This window comes from Schistocerca cancellata, chromosome 1 (assembly GCF_023864275.1).
Source record: "Schistocerca cancellata isolate TAMUIC-IGC-003103 chromosome 1, iqSchCanc2.1, whole genome shotgun sequence".
NCBI classification, from domain to species: Eukaryota; Metazoa; Arthropoda; class Insecta; order Orthoptera; family Acrididae; genus Schistocerca; species Schistocerca cancellata.
This window is the reverse complement of record NC_064626.1, coordinates 541,433,984-541,456,149: the sequence shown is the minus strand read 5'-3', so window position 1 is coordinate 541,456,149 and position 22,166 is coordinate 541,433,984. Positions and strand designations below refer to the sequence as shown.

The following is a 22,166-nucleotide window of genomic DNA, read 5'->3' as shown; positions in this document are numbered from 1 at the left end:
ACAATCGGAGGAGAAAGTTGGTGATTGAAATTTTGTGACGAGATCCCGCCGCAACAAGAAACGCCTTTGTCTTAGGAATGTCCACCCAAAACCCTGTATCATGTCCGCGACACCCTCTCCCCTATTTCTCGATAATATAAAACTTTCTGCCCTTCTTTGAACTTTCTCAATGTACTCCGTTAATCCTATCTGGTAGGTATCCCCCATCGCGCAGCAGACAGACAAGCGTAGTGTAGAAAAGTCTCTCTAGTAATTCTGTTACATTTTCCAAGCGTTCTGTCAAAAAATACAGTCTTTGGTTGCACTTCCCCACAAAATTTTCTATGTGTTGTTTCCAATTTAAGTTGCTCGTAATGGCTTTTCCTAGGTATTTAGTTGAACTTACGGCTTGATTGATTTATCATGTGGCCAAAATTTAATGGATTCCTTTTATCACTCGTGTGCATCACCTCACACTTTTCTTTATATAAGGTCAATTGCAAATTTCCGTAACATGTAGATATCTTTCCTAAATCGATTATGAATCTGTTTTTACCTTCTGATGACTTTAAAAGACGTTAAACAACAGCGTCACCTGCAAACAACGTAATACGGTGGCTCAGATTCTCTCATAAACCATTTATATAGAAAAGGAACAGCAGAGGACCTATAAAACGCCAGAAAATGCTGTTGTTTTATTCGTTTACCTTCAATTACTACAAACTGTGTCCTCTCTGACAGAAAACCACGAATCATGTCGCATAACTGAAACGGTATTCCGTAAGCAAGCAATTTCACTACAAGCCGCTTCTCAGGTACGGTGTCAAAAGCCTTCTGTAAATCTAGAATACGGAAGCAGTTTGAAATCCTTTGTCGATGGTAGTCAAAACTTAGTGCGAGTAAAGCGCTAGTTCTGTTTCATAAGAAAGATGTTTTCTAAATCCGTGTTGAGTATGTTTCAATAGACCGTTCTCTTCGAGGTAATTCATAATGTTCGAACACAATATATGTTCCAAAATCATGCTACATATGGATGTTAATGATATGAGCCTATAATTTAGTTGATTACTCCTACTACCTTTCTTGAACACTGAGGTGACCTGAGCAGCTTTCCAGTCTTTGGGTAGGGATCTTTCTACAAGCGAGCGGTTGTATATGATTGTTAAGTACGGAGCAATTACATCAGCATACTCTGAAAGAAATCTAAGTGGCATACAGTGTGGACTGAAAGATTTGATTTTATTAAGAGACTTAAGTTGCTTCACTACTCCAAGGACATCTACTTCTAAGTTACTCGTACTGGCATCTGTTCTTGATTCGAATTCTGTAATCTTTACTTCGTCTTCTTTGGTGAAGAAATTCCGGAAGGCTGTGTTTAGTAACTCTACCTCAGCAGCACCGTTCAAATGGTTCAAATGGCTCTGAGCACTATGGGACTTAACTGCTGAGGTCATCAGTCCCCTAGAACTTAGAACTACTTAAACCTAATTAACCTAAGGACATCACACACATCCATGCCCGAGGCTGGATGGTTCAAATGGCTCTGTGCACTATGGGACTCAACTGCTGAGGTCATTAGTCCCCTAGAACTTAGAACTAGTTAAACCTAACTAACCTAAGACAGGATTCGAACCTGCGACCGTAGTGGTCTTGCGGTTCCAGACTGCAGCGCCTTTAACCGCACGGCCACTTCGGCCGGCTCCCGAGGCAGGATTCGAACCTGCGACCGTAGCTGTCGCGCGGTTCCAGACTGTAGCGCATAGAACCGCTCGGCCACCCTGCCGGCCAGCAGCACTGTCATCGATAGTATTTCCATTGCTCTTGCTTAGAGAAGGCATTGATTGCGACTTGCCACTAGCATACCTTACATATGGCCAGAATCTCTATAGATCTTCTGCCAGGTTTCGAGACAAACTTTGATGGTGGAAACTATTATAAGTATCCCGCATTGAAGTCCGTGCTAAATTTCGAGCTTCCGTAATATATCGTGATCCTTTTGGACTTAGCGTTCGTTTAAATTTGGCATGCGCTTTTCGTTGTTTCTGTAACAGTGCTGTGACCTGTTTTGTGTACCTTAGGGTATCAGCTCCTACGTTTGTTAATTCATTAGGTATAAATCTCTCAACTACTCTCGATACTATTTCTTTCAATTCAAGCGACATCTAGTTTACTCTGACCTTATCACTTTGGAAGGAGTGGAGATTATCTCTCAGGAACGCGTCAAGTGAATTTTTATCTGTTTTTTGAATTGATATACTTTTTGTTTTTTTGTTGGATTAGAGAGTTACGATATTCAGTCTTGCTACGACATCTCTGTGATCATTAATCCCTGTACCTATTTCAGGATTATTTATCCACAATAGGTCAATTGTGTTTTCACAACCGTTTGCTATTAGAGTGGGCTCATGAACTAATTTCTCGAAATAATTTTCAGAGAATGCATTTAACACTATTTCGGATGATGTTTCATGCTTACCTTCAGGTTTAACATGTACTTTCGTCATAATGTCGAGGATAAATTGAAGTCACCACCAACTATAATTATACGAGTAGGGTACATGTTTGAAATTAGAGTCAAGTTTTGTTTGAGCCGTTTATCAAATGTATCATCTGCGTTGGGAGGTGGATAAAAGGATCCAATTCTTCTTTTATTCCGATTGCTAAGAATGACCTCCAGCCATGCTAACACACAGTACGTATCTACTTCAATTTCGCTACAATGTAAACTACTTCTAACAGCAACAAACACGCCACCGCCAACTGTTTTTAGCGAATCCTTTCTGAACTCCGTTAGGATCTTTGCCCAAAATTTCGGGTTTAGCCAACTTTCGGTGGCTATAACGATTTGACTATCAGTGCTTTCTATTTGTGCTTGGAGCTTTGGTATTTCGCCAATACCGCGAAACAGTTCACAACTGTTGTACCGATAGTTCCTATATCGACGTTCTTCCTACATTTGACCTGCATCCTTCGAGGCGGAAAACCTTTTTGTGCTTCCCCGAGACCCTCTAACCTAAAAAACCATCCCGTCCACGCCGTACAGCACCCGCTATCCGTGTAGCAGGCTTCTGTGTGTAATGGACTACTGACTTACCTAGCAGAACCTGAAATCCCACCGCCCTAAGGCGGAAGTCGAGAAATCGGCAACCTACTCCGTCGTAGAACCATCTGAACCTCAGATTCAGACCCTCCACTAGGCTCTGTAACAGCGGTCCTCAATCGGTCCTGTAGATTATGCTGCAAATGGTGAGCTCTGCTTTCATGTCGCAAGCAAGATTAGAAGCCCTGATCACTTCAAGTAGCTCTCGAAGCCAGAGAGAATCTTTTCTGATCCAAAGCGACACATATCATTGGTACCGAGTGCCCCACCACCTGTAGTTGCCTTCACCGTGCACTCTTCATGACACTCGGGAGGACCCGTTTTACATCTGGAATGAATCCAGCCAGTGTGCACAAGGAGTGCACAACGGCTTTCTTTCTGTCCTTGGCAGCCATGTACTAAGGGGCCCCATAAGACGCCTTACATTGATGCTCTCAACTACCACCAATTCCACGCTCTGTGACTGCCTGCAGGTTGAGAGGTTAAGTCACAGACGGCACCTGAAACTTGTTTATCAGACTAACTGTGGAGGCATTTCGTTTGGACCCCAAGGAATGTCTTTCAGAGCTGCCACGTCCTGAGGCTACCTGCCACTCGACCATAGGCGAGGGGTTAACCTAACTGCTAGCAGTAACTGAGCTGGCCACTAGTACGGACCGATCGGCGGACTCAGAGGTGCTGGGCGTCCGTTGAATCCCCACGGTCCTCCCACAACAGTGATGCCCATCCACTGTAGCCTAAAGCTGTGTTACTAGAGACAGCACACAGCAATCAAAGTCCCCATCCACACTAAAGGCCGTCGAATACTACATTACATAGAAAAATACATTCTACACACAATGTGGATCTCAACCGTAGACACTGAAGAAAACGCAACAACTGTGGCTAATAAATTAGATTAACACGCAGAGTTATAAAAACTAAACTTCCAAGGCACCCAGCAGGGACTAAATAATTCGCTCCTGTTTAGAAACTTGTAAAATGACACAAAATCGGTTACTTTCCGACATAAATGAAAATGCGAGGACTGTGTTAAAATTAAATTAATTGTAGAAGTTCAAAACCTGAACTGCCACAACACACAGATGAGACTATATGATTCGTGCCTCATTACGAGCTTCTGAAATGCCACAAAATCGGTTTCTTCCCTGTTGCTTGTTTCTCTGGGCTACTGTCTGAGTATATTCTAGCAGTACTAAAGGAACTACTAGTCATCAACGTATGGTATATTCGAATACATAACAGGTAACGTGAACAATTTGTTTCTAAATGAGGCGCTACCCCTTTCTTCATCGAACCTTCCATTCATCGCTGCATGGGACCATCATGTGTTCTCTGGTTCCGCATAAACAGCTGCATGGTTTGAAGGGAGACTAAATATCATTGATCACCCCATTTCATGACCCGGCTCTTTACATATCAATCTGCGAGAATGCTGATATTTCCGATTATACAAGGGAGGTCGTCACTGAGACTGGGTGAACACCGTCGCTTTACATACTAGTTAGGTTACTGTTGTTACAATGTTCCTACACTCCCTCTAAGACTGAATTTAATATGGTAATTCTTTCTGAAAGTTGCAGTTTTGTATTACATTACATATGCCAGAGAATGACTTATAAAATAAGCGTCATGACAGACTTAATCTTCCAGTTGGGCTTACGCGGGTGGCTCATCTGGCAGAATAACGCTTGCGGACGTGAGAGGTCTGATTTAGAATCCCAATTTGAAATACACGAACTACATTTATAACTACTCTTCCGCTCACGTGGCAATTCGAGGACATACAGAATATGTTGGAATTGCAACGCGATGGTATGGGGACAAAGTGTTCTGGTGAAGCCTTACCGATTACGCTCGTTCTCCACCGCTCACACTTATATGGCACAGCGGTAATTACCAGATCAGCAGTAAAATATCGGCAATAATTCATTTCAGAAGTTTTCTCCTAGGCTAAATGTCTCTTTTTCTAGAGATATCGTTGTATAAAACCTTAAAAGCCTCACCTTAATCATACATCCGGAGCAAGTAATAAACATATAGCTGCAGAGCACCAATTCCTCCAGTTCTTCTGGGAAATCTGCACACAGTCTGAGAGCAGCTCCAGCAGGAACTACAGCGATTGAGGCCAGAGTTACAGACGCAATCAGAACTCCAGGTAAGCTCCCGCCGCCTTGCTGCTGTCTCCAGAGTCCCAAAACACGCAGCACTAGCGCCTCTGGATCCAGTAGTTGGCCAGAGGCTCCTGTTCTATGTTCCATGTTTCTGCAAAGACGAACGAAATTTTCATACCCAAAACGATAAAACGTGGTTGAACTTCAGCGACAAAGATAATTTTCGTTCCTTATTGCTTACATGTGAGTGGGAGTCGTAATACTCCAGTTATTGCTATGACTTGGAGTTCGTCTTTCACTACATACTCACCCTCGATTGTAATGTTGCTGTCAATGATAAACAAAGAAGTCCTGCTGTGAGAGCAAATGGCACCCTAGACCATCACTCCTGGATGTTACGCCGTATGTCGTGCACAGTGCGGTTGGCATCGCACCATTGTCCAGGACATCTCTGGTCATCGCGGCTCATTTTGAAGCGGGACTCATCACCGTAGATAATTCTACACCAATGAGGTTGCAAGCCAAAGACATGTCTATAGACACCTTCAACAGCGGTATGGGCTGCCATTTCTTTCCAAAGCAGTGGTACGTTACCGATACTCTATACACCGTTTTGTTGCCCTTCTTGGCAATCCATCCTGGGATTATGTTACAGCAAGGTAATATCCGTCCACACACTGCTAGACTTTCTACTGCTTGTCTTCATGCCTGGCAAACCCTACCTCGCATCAGGGTCATTGGATTTCTTCCGAACTGAAAAAGTGGGGAGCATTATGGGAAAGGTACTCCAAACAGCTCTGTATTTCAACGATATAATGCACCAATAGAGGGCGGAGGAGCGGACAGAGGTTCAGGGCACTCTCTTGTCCTAGGGGTGGGAAATTGCCCCTAAAGGCGGAAGAATCTGCAATGATCAACGACATGAGGATGCAGAAGGGAAGGGAACCCACTGCATTAAAGACACGTAACGTGTATCCACAGAAGATGTGGCCTGTAATTGAAGAATTGTCATGATGCTCTCTCCATTGGCAAAAGATTCCGGAATAGTCCCCCATTCGGATCTACGGGAGGGGACTGCCAAGGTGGAGGTTACCATGAGAAAAAGATTGAATAATCTAAGAAAGGATAACGTTCTACGAGTCGGGGCGTGGAATGTCAGAAGCTTGAACGTGGTAGGGAAACTAGAAAATCTGAAAAGGGAAATGCAAAGGCTGAATCTAAATATAGTAGGGGACCTTTGGAGGGCTTACGGTCAAATAAGGCAGAAGGGATAGATAACATTCCATCAGAATTTCTAAAATCATTGGGGGAAGTGGCAACAAGACGACTATTCACGTTGGTGTGTAGAATGTATGAGTCTGGCGATATACCAACTGACTTTCGGAAAAGCATCATCCACACAATTCCGAAGACGGCAAGAGCTGACAAGGGCGAGAATTATCGCACAATCAGCTTAACAGCTCATGCATCGAAGCTGCTTACAAGAATAATATACATAAGAATGGAAAAGAAAATTGAGAATGCGCTAGGTGACGATCAGTTTTGCTTTAGGAAAAGCAAAGGGACGAGAGATGCAATTCTGACGTTACGGCTAATAATGGAAGCAAGGCTAAAGAAAAATCAAGACACTTTCATAGGATTTGTCGACCTGGAAAAAGCGTTCGGCAATATAAAGTGGTGCAAGCTGTTCGAGATTCTCATAAAAGCAGGGATAAGCTATAGGGAGAGACGGGTCATATACAATATGTACAACAACCAAGAGGGAATAATAAGAGTGGACGATCAAGAACGAAGTGCTCGTATTAAGAAGGGTGTAAGACAAGACTGTAGCCTTTCGCCCCTACTCCTCAATCTGTACATCGAGGAAGCAATGATGGAAATAAAAGAAAGGATTCAGGAGTGGAATTAAAATACAAAGTGAAAGGATATCAAAGATACGATTCGCTGATGACATTGCTATCCTGAGCAAAAGTGAAGCAGAATTAAATGATCTGCTGAACGGAATGAACAGTCTAATGAGTACAAAGTATGGTTTCAGAGTAAATCGGAGAAAGATGAAGGTAATGAGAAGTAGTAGAAATGAGAACAGCGAGAAACTTAACATCCGGATTGATGGTCACGAAGTCAATTAAGTTAAGGAATTCCGCTACCTAGGCAGTAAAATAACCAATGACGGACGGAGCAAGGAGGACATCAAAAGCAAACTCGCTATGGCAAAAAAGGCATTTCTGGCCAAGAGTAGTCTACTAATATCAAATACCGGCCTTAATTTGAGGAAGAAATTTCTGAGGCTGTACGTCTGGAGTACAGCATTGTATGGTAGTGAAACATGGACTGTGGGAAAACCGGAACAGAAGAGAATCGAAGCATTTGAGATGTGGTGCTATAGACGAATGTTGAAAATTAGATGGACTGATAAGGTAAGGAATGAGGAGGTTCTACGCAGAATCGGAGAGGAAAGGAATATGTGGAAAACACTGATAAGGAGAAGGGACAGGATGATAGGACATCTGCTAAGACATGAGGGAATGACTTGCATGGTACTAGAGGGAGCTGTAGATGGCAAAAACTGTAGAGGAAGACAGAGATTGGAATACGTCAAGCTAATAATTGAGGACGTAGGTTGCAAGTGCTACTCTGAGATGAAGAGGTTAGCACAGGAAAGGAAATCGTGGCGGGCTGCATCAAACCAGTCAGTAGACTGATGACAAAAAAAAAAGGCACCAATTGGACTAAATTTTGCATGATACCCCTCAGGAAGATATACAACACCCTTATAAATCAATGCCAAACTCAATAAGTGCCGCACACAGGGCGCTAGTGCGATATGTTGGTGAGCTGTCTTCGAAATTCTGGGATTCGTACCACGTAGGATTAAATGAAGACATTGAAGCAGTTCAGAGGTGGGTTGTTGGATTTGTTACTGGTAGGTTCGAACAACTCGCTGGTGTTATGGGCACGCTTCGTGAATTCAAATGGAAATCCCTGGAGGGAAGGCGACACTCTTTTAAAGGAAGATTACTGAGAAAATGTTGAGAACCGGCATTTGACCCTGACTGGAGACTGATTCTACTGCGTCAAACATACATTGCGCACAGCTCCCACGAAGAGAAGATACGAGAAATTATGGCTCAACTGTGGTAAAAGGGTATCGTCCTTGACCCTTAATCAAAACTTCTTCGGTCCTCGGTTCGAATCCCACCTCTGCTTAAATTCTGATTAATAATCAACAATGAAGGCCGAAGACTTTCGGCGTAAGAAGTCACCCTCATTCTGCCTATGGACTTGTCAAACGGGGCGAATGGAGCGGACAGGGGTTCAGCGCACTCTCTCTTGCCCTAGGGGTGGGAAACTGCCCCTAAAGGCGGAAGAATCAGCAATGATCAAAGGCATGTGGATTTAGAAGGCAATGGAGACCACTGCATTAAAGACAAGTAACGTGTATCCACAGTACATAGGCTCTTAACTGAGAAGTGTCATGATCTCTCCACTAACAAAAAATTCTGGAATAGTCGCCCATTCGGACCCCCTCCCAAGGGGAGAGGGAGGTTACCATAAGAAAAAGATTGAATAATCAATGAAAGGCTAACGTTCTGCGAGTCGGGGCGTGGAATGTCAGACGCTTGAATGTGTTACGGAAACTAGAAAATCGGAAAAGGGAAATGCAAAGGCTCAGTCTAGATATAGTAGGGATCAGTGAAGTGATGTGGAAAGAAGACAAGGATTTCTGGTCGGATGTGTACAGCAGCAGAAAATGGTACAACGGAAGTAGAACTCGCTATGAATAGGGCAGAGAGTTTGTTCCTGGGAACAGTTCAGTGATAGGGTTGTTCTTATCAGAATCGACAGCAAACCAACACCGACAACGATAGTTCAGGTAAACATGTCGACGTCACAAGCTGAAGATGAGATAGATAAAGTGTATGAGGATACTGAAAGGGTAATACAGTATGTCAAAGTAGATGAAAATCTAATAGTCATGGGGTACTGGAATGCAGCTGTAGGGGAAGGAATAAAGAATAAGCTTGCAGGAGAATTTGGGCTTGGGACAAGAAATGAGAGAGGAAAAACACTAACTGAGTTCTGTAAGAAGTTTCATCTAGTAATTGAGAATACTCTGTTTTGAGGAGGAGGTATATTGGGAAAAGGCTAGGTGATACGGGAAGATTTAAGTTAGATTACATCATGGTCAGACAGAGATTTCGAAATCAGATACTGGATTGTAAGGCGTACCCTGGAGTAGATGTAGACTCAGATCACAATATAGTAGTGATGAAGAATTGGCCGAAGTTTAAGACATTAGTCAGGAAGAATCAATACGCCAAGAAGTGGGATACGTAAGTACCAAGGAATGACTAGATACGCTTGAAGTTCTCAAAGGCTATAGATACAGAAATACGGAATAGCTCATCAGGCAATAAAGTTGAAGGGGAATTGACATCTCTATGAAGAGCCATCACAGAAGTAAGGAAGGAAAACATAGGTACAAAGGAAGTAACTACGAAGATACCATGGGTAACAGAAGAAGTACTTCAATTGATCGATGAAAGGAGGAAGAACAAAACTATTCTGGGAAACTCAGGAGTACAGAAATACAAGTTTCTGAGGAATAAGATAATTTTGAAGTACAGGGAAGCTAAGACGAAATGGCTGCAGGCAAAATGTGAAGACATCGAAAAATAAATGATTGTTGGAAGGACAAACTCAACACACAGGAAATCCAAAGCGACCTTCAGTGACATTAAAAGCAAGGGTGACAGCATTAAGAGTGCAAACGGGAATACGACAGCTAATGCAGAGGATAAAGCGGATAGGTGGAAAGAATACACAGAAAGCCTCTATGAGAGGGAAGATTTGTCTGATGTCATAGAAGAAGAAGCAGGAGTCGATTTAGAAGGGATAGGTGATCCAGTGTTAGAATCTGACTTTAAATGATCTTTGGAGGACTTAAGAATAAGTAAGGCAGAAGGTATTGATAACATTCCATCACAATTCCTAAAATCATCGGGGGAAGTGGCATCAAAACGACTATTCACGTTGGTGTGTAGAATGTATGAGTCTGGCCACATACCAACTGACTTTCAGAAAAGCAGCAGCCACACAATTCCGAAGACGGCAAGAGCTGACAAGGGCGAGAATTATTGCACATTCAGCTTAACAGCTAATGCATCTAAGTTTCGTAAAATTTCTACAGAAGAATGAAAAAGAAAACTGAGGATACGCTAGGAGATCAGTTTGTCTTTAGGAAAAGTAACGGCACGAGAGAGGCAATACTGACGTTGCGGCTAATAATGGAAGCAAGACTAAAGAAAAATCAAAACACGTTAATAGGATTTGCCGACCTGGAAAAAGCGTTCGACAATGTAAAATGGTGAAAGATGTTCGAAATTCTGCAAAAAGTAGGTGTACCATACAGGAAGAGACGGGTCATATACAATACAACAGCCAAGAGGGAATAATAAGAGTGGACGACCAAGAACGAAGTGCTCGTATTAAAAACGGTGTAAGACAAGGTTGTCGCTTTTTCCCCCTACTGTTCAATCTGTACATCGAGTAAGCAATGATGGAAATAAAAGAAAGGTTCAGGAGTGGAATTAAAATTCCAGGTGAAAGGATATGAATGAGTCGATTCGCTGATGACATCTCTATCCTGAGTGAAAGTGAAGAAGAATTACGTGATCTGCTGAACGGAATGAACAGTCTTAATGAGTATAGAGTATGGACAGAGAGTAAATCGAATAAAGACGAAGGTAATGAGAAGTAGTAGAAATGAGAACAGCGAGAAACTCAACATGAGGATTGATGGTCACGAAGTAGATGGAGTTAAGGAATTCTGCTGCCAAAGCAGTAAAATATCCTATGACGGACGAAAAAAGGAGGATACCAAAAGCAAACTAGCAATGGCGAAAAGGGGCATTCCTGGCCAAGGAAAGTCTACTAACAACATATATCGGCCTTAATTTGAGGAAGAAATTTCTTAGAATGTACGTCTGGAGTACAGCATTGTATGGTAGTGAAACATGGACTGTGGGAAAACTGGAAGAGCAGAAAATCGAAACTTTCGAGATGTGGTGCTACAGACGAGTGCTGAAAATTAGGTTGATTGATAATGTAAGGAATGAGGAGGTTCTGTTCAGAATCGGAGACGAAAGGAACATGTGGAAAACACTGATAAGGAGAAGCGACTGGGTGATACGACACCTGTTAAGACATGAGGGAACGACTTCCATGGTACTAGAGGGAGCTGTAGAGGGCAAAAACTGTGGAGGAAGACAAAGACAGGAATATATCCAGCGAATAACTGAGGACGTAGGTTGCAAGTGCTACTCTGAGATGAAGAGGTTAGCACAGGAGAGGAGTTCTTGGCTGGCCGCACCAAACCAGTCAGGAGACAGCTGAAGAAAAAAAAAACAAAATAAAAACAAAAAAAACGAGGCATTTTTGCGGTGCGCGAGAGATTACGTAAAGTTAAGTAAGAGGTCAATGACGTAGGGTACTCTTTGTAAAACCGAACTGGCCACTTATATGGTGTCAATTCTTTTAGTTGTTACTCTATGCCAAGGATGCTCATTACTGTGTCGTCCATACGAGACTCTGTGCGATGGTCATACGACGATATGTTCGCATGATTCTTGTGTATGAACGAATTCACTCACTTTAGTACAGGATACATCGTTCCAAGCACTTCGGATTCTTTACGGGAACCGCGGGACTACTACGGTCGCAGGTTCGAATCCTGCCTCGGGCATGGGTGTGTGTGATGTCCTTAGGTTAGTTAGGTTTAAGTAGTTCTAAGTTCTAGGGGACTTATGACCTAAGATTTTGAGTCCCATAGTGCTCAGAGCCATTTGAACCATTTTTTTTGAATGAGATATAGCAGCTTGAAGGCTATACAACTCTCGTGCTGCCCGCACAGCCCCCATACGCATTTTATAGAGGAAGGACGACGTTGTGGCCAGTTACGTGTGGGTGTCTACTCTTAACATGAATGGAAATGTCGGAACAGGATTCAGGCAATTCTAGCTGACCCAGCCAACCTCCTTTGGTTCCTCCCAAATCATTGGAGAAAAATTCTAGCGATTAAATGGATTTTCAGTGCAACTTTACAGTAGATAAATTGAAAATCATCAGTCATACTTATTTACAGAAACACCTAGCTACAAAAGGCTATGACTTCGATACCAGCACAAAATTGAGTTCACTAGACTTTTACCCACGGGAAAGATCACCGGATAGCAGTTTGAATGGAATTGTGGTCGTCCGGGAGGGGCTTGGGACGAAGATTCCACTAACGGAAAAAGTTCTATAATTATATCTTTTTTATTATTCATATTATATTTTTCTTTATTCATTTGATTTTGGCTTTTAATAATTCAACGTTTTATTATTCATTACGTTGCCTTTTAACGATTAGTTAATATGCTATCGTCAGGAGCCCTTGACAAAGAGGTCCAGTGGAATTAAAATATGCAAACGAAAAATAATAATAATAATTAAAACTTTCAAGCAGGCTTACGTCTTCCACCGTACTGACAGGACGACTGTTAGTCTGACATTATGAAGTACATGTAATTCGATTGCTCATAAGTATGTACATACCTTATAAAAAATGGTTCAAATGGCTCTGAGCACTATGGGACTGAACTTCTGAGGTCATCAGTCCCCTGTAACTTAGAACTACTTAAACCTAACTAACCTAAGGACATCACACACCTCCATGCCCGAGGCAGGATTCGAACCTGCGACCGTAGCGGTCGCGCGGTTCCTGTCTGTAGCGCCTAGAACCGCTCCGCCCATACCTTATACCCGTACGTTTGTTCACATTTCTCCTGTGACGCATTATCGTAATCGTTTGTGCATTTCAGGGGGTAACAAACATGTACCTTGTCTGACATAGCCACCACTTTGAGTGCAGTGCTTGTTTTGCTCGCTATTCCGCATTGATAAAGCATTTGTGTTGTAATAAGTCGCTTTCAGAATTGGTGCCAGTAATGTATAACAATTAGTTCGCTGTGGTGTAAATACTGTAACGATAGTTTGGTAGCCTAAAACGTGATACTCATATAAAACTCCTGAAACTGAAAACAGGTACCAGGCTATAATGGACAAGGAAAGATCTGTCAGAACTTGAGCATTTCGTACAGGGATGGCAACTTATATCAGTTAATTTGTCGTCACTGCTACAGGCCTCTACGAGAAAAGGTGATTGTCAACGCAGGGATCCTTGCTTTTTTGAATTTTATAGTTTTATCGCCCGTTTGCTTGTACCGCAGTCTATGGGCTGCTCTTAAGAGAGTGGGTACATTTGTAAGAGTATATATAACGTATGTGCCAAACAGTTTAATTCGCCGTAGAATGTAGGACAAAGAGAAGTGAGGGTTTTCCTTAACTCTCTTAATTTCTCTTGTGCCTTCCGACAGGTGTACCCGCTTTAAAAACATCTTTGGAGAAAGAATTTTCTTGCAATTAATATTTCAGAAATTGCTCTGGAGTACAATGTAACGTTATCTTATCAGGTCTTTTGCACAGTGCTGCTACTGATTGAACTTGTAGAGAGACCCGTAAATATTGAGAGCATTAACCATTAGCCATAAAAAAGACTCCAAACCGATTCATGGGATATTTGCTATTCCCTTTGTCCATCTTTAAGTCTAGTACACAAGCAATATGAACTGCTCTCTTATTGATAGAACGTAACACTGGAAAAGAACAGGAGCACTTAAAGACGGTGGGTTACTTCATTTGACAGTGCGAATTCCGTTTCACTCTACCAGTAACTACTCTGTAATAGTATAGACAACAATCTAATAAAAATAATAAAATGACTATCAGATGTCGAGTTTTCCTATAATAATTAGAAACAGCCATAAAATTTTTATTGTAAATAGTGAATGATCACAGAAGAGTAAAGGAAAATAGTATTGTGTAAGTCTAAAACTTTTATGAATTTCAAACAATAAATAGGGGGAATGAATGAAATAGAGGCACATATGAACACAAATGGGAATGAAACAGCATCTCAGGAGTGACTAGTTTTGGTACAATTACAATTGTAACTGGGCGGCCGTCTTGAGTAGTAACGTGTTGAGCAGACTATCGAAATTTTGAACCTCCGAAATTTTGTGTCAAATTAATTTCACACCAGTATCTTGAATGATCTGCAGTAATTTTATCTTAGCGTGAGTAATGCATGGCTTTGTTTTGGGAATCAGAGAGTGAAGCATTGCAAGCATTCGGTTTACGCTGATGCCTTTTCCGTAGTTTCGGAGTGTCTGCTACACTGTAAATGACCATCTGCTGTTGAAGCTCCCTGTGTGGAGATTGGACAGTTGGATTGCTTGTGACCGTTCGTTCATAATATAGACATAGCAAGGTGAAATTGTGTGTCAAAAACACTTTGATGAATAATACAATTTCAAAATAATCCGAAGACATTAATTAAAGAAAGCACAATGCAAAATCAATGTAGGCCAGAGCCACAGTTTCTCAGCTTCTTCTAAATATGTTGTATTCAAAATTGTATAATATCCGGCGGCCACTGGGTGCGATCCCGAAAGGCATCACCAAGAGATTTTGCGTGACGAAGTGATTCAGTTGGCGCGCAAGTTATAATGAGCGTACATCTTTCTGGTGGTCGCCTGAATGATTTTATAAATGGAGGTAGCGGAATCAACATTATGACATTAGGGAAGGGTCATCTTCCTGACGGTTTAACTGTTTCATTTGGTGGCTAGAGTCGCAAGAAAGAATAAATGTCGTGGCTTATTTTGAACTGCGCAGAAATTACGCAAGAGTATTTTAAATCCGAGAGCGGTGTAAATGAACTCGGTGCTAGCTCGATGGTTGCGTGTGGAACATAGCTTTGTAAGCACAGATCGCTACATTAAGCATTCTCTTAAGTTGAACTCAAGCGCCGTAAGTCTGGGACATGTAACAGTAGACTTCAGCGAAGTGACGCAATCTGCAGGACAGCTAACTCTCATTCTAGATTTAATTTTATCTTCCTGTTTCTACACAAGCTGCGACTTGGGACGTTGTTAAAGAAATGACACCGACAATTTCAGAGAAGGATGAAATGGATTGTGTGACTCCTCCCGAACTGTTAGTGTAGTTTGTTACACTTGTGTACGCAATTTTTTTCTAGTATGTAAGTCTTATCTTTTAATATTACGACAAAAATGTAAGCGCATTCAAAATTTTAACCACTATATTGTTTTTTTGTAAATATGTAAGCTTTCGTGGATGTTGTCACTGAATTTAAAATCTTCTGGCTTATTAGGCCGCTTCAGATTTCTCCTAAATGATCGACGTTTCGTATACTCTGCTGCGATATTCCTCAGGATATTCTGGTGTCGACTATGGTTAGAACAGTGTTCTGGCAGTAGTGGACACCAGAAGGTCCCGAGGAAGGTCCCAGCAGAGTGGTCGTTACGTCGATCATTTCAGGAGAAATCTGAAGCGGCCTAATAACCCAGAAGAATTTGACTTCACTGTATTGTTTATTTGCAGATCTACCGATGTCGCAACGCTGTCTTACTTTAAGCGTTCACTTGACGTACTGATGAATATCAGAGAACCTCAAAACATATGTTGCACATTATTATGGGATATCACTGCATTCCACTTCAGAGTGACGCAGACAAAAAATGATACATTTTTCAACACTGTCATCCAGCCTCTGTAAGTAACGGCAGCAATCGTTTACCAAATAGCTCAGTTCCTCCACGATGAGTATCAGTTTCATACTCACAGAGCCATGCTAGAACCGCTGTATGAATACCACCATTCCTACAAAATTTCATTCCTCCCCTGCATTCTTCCAGTTTCCTTGGGAGATGGAATTTGCATGTTGCCTCGTTCCGAATCATCCACGTCTACACGGCCTTGGGCAAATTGTTGGTACATTTCACTACTGCTAGATGCGCCATTGCACATGGTCCATATACCGCCAGAGTTTAAGAGTGAACCTTTGTGCAACTTAGACGCTTTCCTCATAACAATTGCAGTGTCCCGCTTACTTGAACTTCGCTATACGCTTCACTTGCCGCGCCATTTCAACCTCAGATTTCACACGTTATCTGTACCGCCGCAGAACCTGGAAACTGTTCTCCCTTTTGCCAACGGGTCAGACTTGTTTCATGTTGGTCAACTTACTTTTTTAAGTCCTTCCTTGTGTCCTGGAAAAAAGATTCTAAAATTGCATTTAACGTAATGTACGTGACGCTAACGACTTGTAAAAATGTCTGGATGATGAATCAATTGCAATAATACGTAACGTTCCTCCGGAGTGAAGCTAAATTAATCACGCTAGCCGAGGCGAATTACATACACTACTCACATGTGACACCATGTCTTACATAACGCAGTTGTGGGGAATGGACTTACGAATTCGACATTTAAATTCGCTGAGATTACGTGGTATTCATAAGATCACTATCGACAGTCGTCATTTCTTATTTGTAGGCTAATGCAGTACATCCCCTCAGAAACAGTATAACGTAAACTGCAGGGAAGACAGTGCGTACCAACGTACAGAACCCAGTCTGTTCTGTCAGACACTGAGCCAAACAGCATCATAAAAATGAAATCTTCTGACGTGAGCAATAGCTAGCAAAACAAATTTCTGTTCATTAATCCCAGTTGGTAGCACATGACAGACCGCGAATAAGACCTTCAAATGAGCTAAATATGTATCTGAACTTTAGGATGGTGATAATAATGTCACCCACTGCGATTAAAAATGAAATAAGAAACACTTTATGTGATGAAATTTTTTTGTTAGAGTATACAATGAAGTAAATTTTATTTTGCTCTAATCAGTGAACTTTAAGCGTCATCCTACCGTTTATCAATGAAAACTACTAGAGAAAAGAGGAAGAAAGTAAATAAGTGTAAACCTTATCTTTCGACACGGACGGAAAGAGATGTGTCCCGAGTCGCTGCCTCGCGTCGTCGCCGGGTCCCAGTCGACAAGGAACGGGCCGCATGTCATTCGCTGGAATTTTAAGCGTCGGCCTCTGGTCACGTGGCCTGCGGCAGTTTTAAGAAATGAGCAAGAAGCCCTTATTTGTTTGACATCACGTCGCTCGGAGCTGTAATGTGTACCCTGCGCTTCCCAAAGCTGTCATTCTTTCACTAAATGGAGAACCTCTGAGGCACGTTAATCATAAATACTGGTCCCTGCAAACAGGGCTGTTCAGGAGTCAACAGCGGTTCTCACTGACGGTAGAACGGCTGTTGAATAATACACTGTCAAGACACGGAGCACACATTACGTGGACTCCAACAGTTTTAGTAGCAGACCACTGTAAGTTTCATCTGGGGCATCTATTGTTCGGCTGGTACTTATTGTTTGGAGACTGTCTATTAAAGAGTCGCACCAGGAAGTAGTTTCATCAATACAGATAAATTCGTTCAACGTGAGATGACATAATCGGATAACACCTGCGCTACACAGCACGGAGATCCTTTCCAACGACCTCGAGGATTAAGTAGTACCCCGGCTGTAACGTAACGACGAAACGAGCTATTAAATTTCTTTTTCCGTATCGGTATGCTTATTCTAAAGTGTGTACTGCATCGTAAAGAACTTAAACGGGATTCATTGCCATGAGGAAACAGAGAGAATTGTTTAACACAATAATGTATATGTTATGGCAACGTTTACAATTTCAGCTGCAGTATGATCTTACCATCTATTTGAGAATATGATCAATCATCGAACTACACAAACACGGGGCCCGTTGAGGGCACATCTGCAATATTATTTTTATCCCTTTAAACTTGTCGAGCAATGTCATTTTCTTCATTTTTTTAATGTGCAGAATGTCATCAATTGCGGACATACAGTTGTGTTAAAGCCCTAATCTGAGTCCCTTTCTTAAATAAATACAAATAAAGTAAAGTACCATATTTGGAACAAGTATGTGTACATGGTGGGCGGTGAAAAGACGGTCCCACCTTTACTTAAGGGGGTAGGACGTCAAACGGGCCGACTTGGAGCTGGAGAGGCACCACAGGACATTTTAATTTCCACTGTCTATACTTTTACAAATAAATTCATAAAACTTTCTCAGCATGATCAGGAAGGATTCAGAATTCACACTCATAGCACTGGAAGTTCGAAAACATAACGATGTAATTTGTTTTACATGTGAAATTTCATCGTTTTCTCACTTACTAATGGCAGCATTTGTTGCTATAGGTGCACTTTTCTTCATAAGTAAGAGGGATGGTTCGATGAATTTTGCACAGCATACAAACCATACTTAAATGTGTATGAAACTATAGAATTTTCCAATTCTATTAAAAACTGTGGTAAAAATTTGTGATTTTTCTAAACATGAAATTTAAAATACAACAGATCATTCGTTTTTTTCATAAATTAAATAAATTCTAGAGTCTCATACACCTGTAAGTATGGTATGTATGCTGTGCAAAATTCATCGAAGAATCTCTCTAACTTATGAAGAAAAGTGTACCTATAGCAGCAAATGCAGCCATTAGTAAGTGAAAAAATGATGAAATTTCACACGTAAAATAAAAATATTTTGCTATGTTTTCGAGCTTCCACTGCAATGAGTGTGAATCCTGAATCCTTCCTGGTGATTCTGACAAAGTTTTATGAATTTATTTTTAAAGGATAGACGCTGGAAATTAAAATGTCCGGTGATGCCTCTCCTGCTCCAAGTCGGCCCGTGTGATGTCCTACCCCCTTTAATAAGCACTCTTCGGCCTTACTGTTTGTGGCTACTACAGACTCTACCGTTTTTAAATCTAAAGACTTGTTGCCACCTGCTACTTTTTAAAGCCTGTCGCCGAAAAGTATTATTAACGAAGGGTGTGCCTTAAAAAGCAAAGTAGTGGTTGCATTGATTCTCATTCCTCAGAGAACACGAGCTCCTTCAGACGCAGCTGGAAATATTTTGAAAAACGTCACTGATATGATCCGTCACGCAAAATTCTAAAAAAAAAAAAATGTCAAGCAACTGTTACTTGACACGAGACGCAAGTAAACGAAGATAAGCAGAATATTGACCATTTAATTACATTTCTCAGCCAATGCCACCGTACAGACCGGTAGTGACACATCTAGCGCAAAACATTGCCCTTGTCTCATGATTTACTAAGAATTTTAAACACTTCTCAAAAGTTTGCGATTCATGCGGCACTATCAGTGAAAGGAAGAGACACTGACTAACTTCCATTTAATTTTTGTCCACATATTTACCAATGCAGTGTTAAACACGTAACAAATATGTGTCGTATCTCACTGGAGCCGTAGCCACGTAGAAGTAAAAATTATACCTGACAGAAGGGTCCATGTTTCGATTTACAGATTCTTTCCATTTTTCTGTCAGAGGTCGGCGATTGATTTAGCTCACAATAGCCTTAAGTACTTAACAATATAAGCGTATTTCAGACATATTCACAAGAAATTAAATCAAGTGTGCTGTCTGTTGACAAGCGACTGCAGCCAATGAATTTATAATGTTTCAGTTGGATGGAAGAGCGGTCGTTGCTCTCCAGTAGTAACGGCAACTCTTCAGTATCCCAGAACCCCTGTTGGCGGTACACTAGGCAGAAAACACTTTGCTGGTGAAACTACGGTCGTCGAATGTGATACCTGAAATGGTAGCAAATCCTACAACACTGTTATAAACAAGAATTCCTTCACACGCAATTCTTGCTAGTATATGGACAATACAGAATCGCGGGCAAACAAGTTACAGTTATTTTAATGACAACACACTGTTTATTAAGACTGTCATGGAACCACATAGGGAATGCTTGTACCTAGACTGGTACTACGTACATCGATATGGTTGTAGCAGACAGGAAATAAAACATATTGTTAAGAAATGAATCGCAGCTATAGTAAGAAAGTCTTGTCAGCAAAAAATAACAATTTCACAAAATGCTGATGGAAGAAGATATGATTTTCAATCCAAGGGATATTACATCAGCTGATCTTCGAAGAGTATATTCCACGCTTGCTTGCTGGAACATTAACCAGTCAGGTGGCTACAATTATAAAACATTAAGCTCAATCAGTATCGAGTTGACCTGAAATTTTTTGTTAACATTTTGTTCCCTAATGATACGGGATGCGCAAACCGAAAAAGTTGTACTTACTGGGACACGGAAAACGACGATGTTGGTTTCGAGCAACCGCTAAACCAATCCAGTTAAAAGTGGTGTAATAGGAAATTTCACTGGAAACAAGAAGTTACACCAGGAATGGACAATTATGACGAACTCTCCTTCCAGCATGCAAGTTACTCCTCGTTTTGTTTAAGCTAATTCACGTATTTCGCTGTCTGAAAATTTAATAGGCAATCTGAATTGATGATTACGGCAGCATGGAAGGCAAACTTATTACAAGGTAAACTCGCCGCCCGCATCTCATGGGCGTGCGGTAGCGTTCTCGCTTCTCACGCCCGGGTTCCCGGGTTCGATTCCCGGCGGGGTCAGGGATTTTCTCTGCCTCGTGATGGCTGGGTGTTGTGTGCTGTTCTTCGGTTAGTTAGGTTTATGTAGTTCTAAGTTCTAGGGGACTGATGACCATAGATGTTAAGTCCCATAGTGCTCAGAGCCATTTGAACATTTTCAAGGTAAACTCGCCAGTTCGAGAAAGTCCTTTGCCGTGTGCCAACTGACACATGCCCTATCTACAACTCCTACAATTTTAATCAAACCTCCCACCGAAACAGTGCAATTAATATGGTCATGTTAAATGAACATGAGGCTGTGCTTTAGTCACAAGTAAGATTGTCCACACAATCAACGTAGGTTTAGAAAACATCGTTCTTGTGAAACAGAACTAGCTTTTTACTCACATGAAGTGCTGATTGCTACTGACAAGTGATTTCAAATTGATTCCATATTTCTGGATTTCCGGTAGGCTTTTGACACTGTACCACACAAGCAGCTTGTAGTGAAATTTAGTGCTTATGGATTATCGTCTCAGTTATGTGACTACATTCGTTATCTCCTGTCAGAGCTGGTAGTAACTGACGGAAAGTCATCGAAAGAAACAGAAGTAATTCCTGTCGTTCCCAATGGCAGTGTTATAGGACCTTTGCCGTTCCTTATCCATACAAACGATCTGAGAGACAATTTGAGCAGCCGTCTTAGATTTTTTGCTGATGACACTGTCGTTTATCGACCAGTATAGTCATCATAAGATCAAAACAAATTGCAAAACGATTCAGAAAAGATATCTGTATGTTGCCAAAATCGGCAATTGTACCTAAATAATAAAAAGTATGGAGCATCCACATGAGTGCTAAAAGGAATTCGTTAAACTTCGGTTCCACGATAAATTATTCAAATGTAAAGGCCATAGATTCTACTACATACCAAGGAATTACAATTACGAACAACTTAAATTGGAAAGAACACATAGAAAATTTTGTGGGGAAGACTAAGTAAGGACTGCGATTTGTTGGCAGAACACTTAGAAAATGTAACAGATCTACTAAGGAGACTGCCTACACTACTCTTGTCCGTCCTCTTTTTGAATACTGCTGCGCGGTGTGGGATCCTTACCAAATACGATTGACGGAGTACATCGAAGAAGTGCAAAGAAGGTAAGCACGTTTTGTATTATAGAAGTGAGAGTATCGCTGAAATGATACAGGATTTGGGCTGGACATCATTAAAGGAAAGGCGATTTTCGTTGCAGCGGAATATTCTCACGAAATTCCAATTACCAACTTTCTCCTCTGAATGCGAAAATTGACACCGACCTACATAGAAAGAAACGATCACCATGATAAAATAAGGGAAATCAGATCTCGTACGGAAAGATATATGTGTTCGTTCTTTCTGCACGCTATACGACATCGGAATAATAGAGAATTGTGGTTCAAATGGCTCTGAGCGCTATGGGACTAAACATCTGAGGTCATCAGTCCCCTAGAACTTAGAACTACGTAAACCTAACTAACATAAGGACATCACACACATCC

General features: G+C 41.4%; 1 protein-coding gene across 1 annotated transcript in view; it reads right to left on the bottom strand.

Moving 5' to 3' along the window:
- LOC126161765 (odorant receptor Or1-like) overlaps nt 1–17,145 on the bottom strand; it is a 64,771-nt gene extending 47,626 nt beyond the window's left edge. The window contains exons 1-2 of the mRNA XM_049917825.1: nt 17,091–17,145; nt 5,086–5,344 (exon numbers count right to left, since the gene is read on the bottom strand). Of these exons, the coding sequence (XP_049773782.1) occupies nt 5,086–5,340 (255 nt within the window). The 5' untranslated portion in view covers nt 5,341–5,344; nt 17,091–17,145. The remainder of the gene's footprint in view (nt 1–5,085; nt 5,345–17,090) is intronic.
- Nucleotides 17,146–22,166: the final 5,021 nt, after the last annotated feature.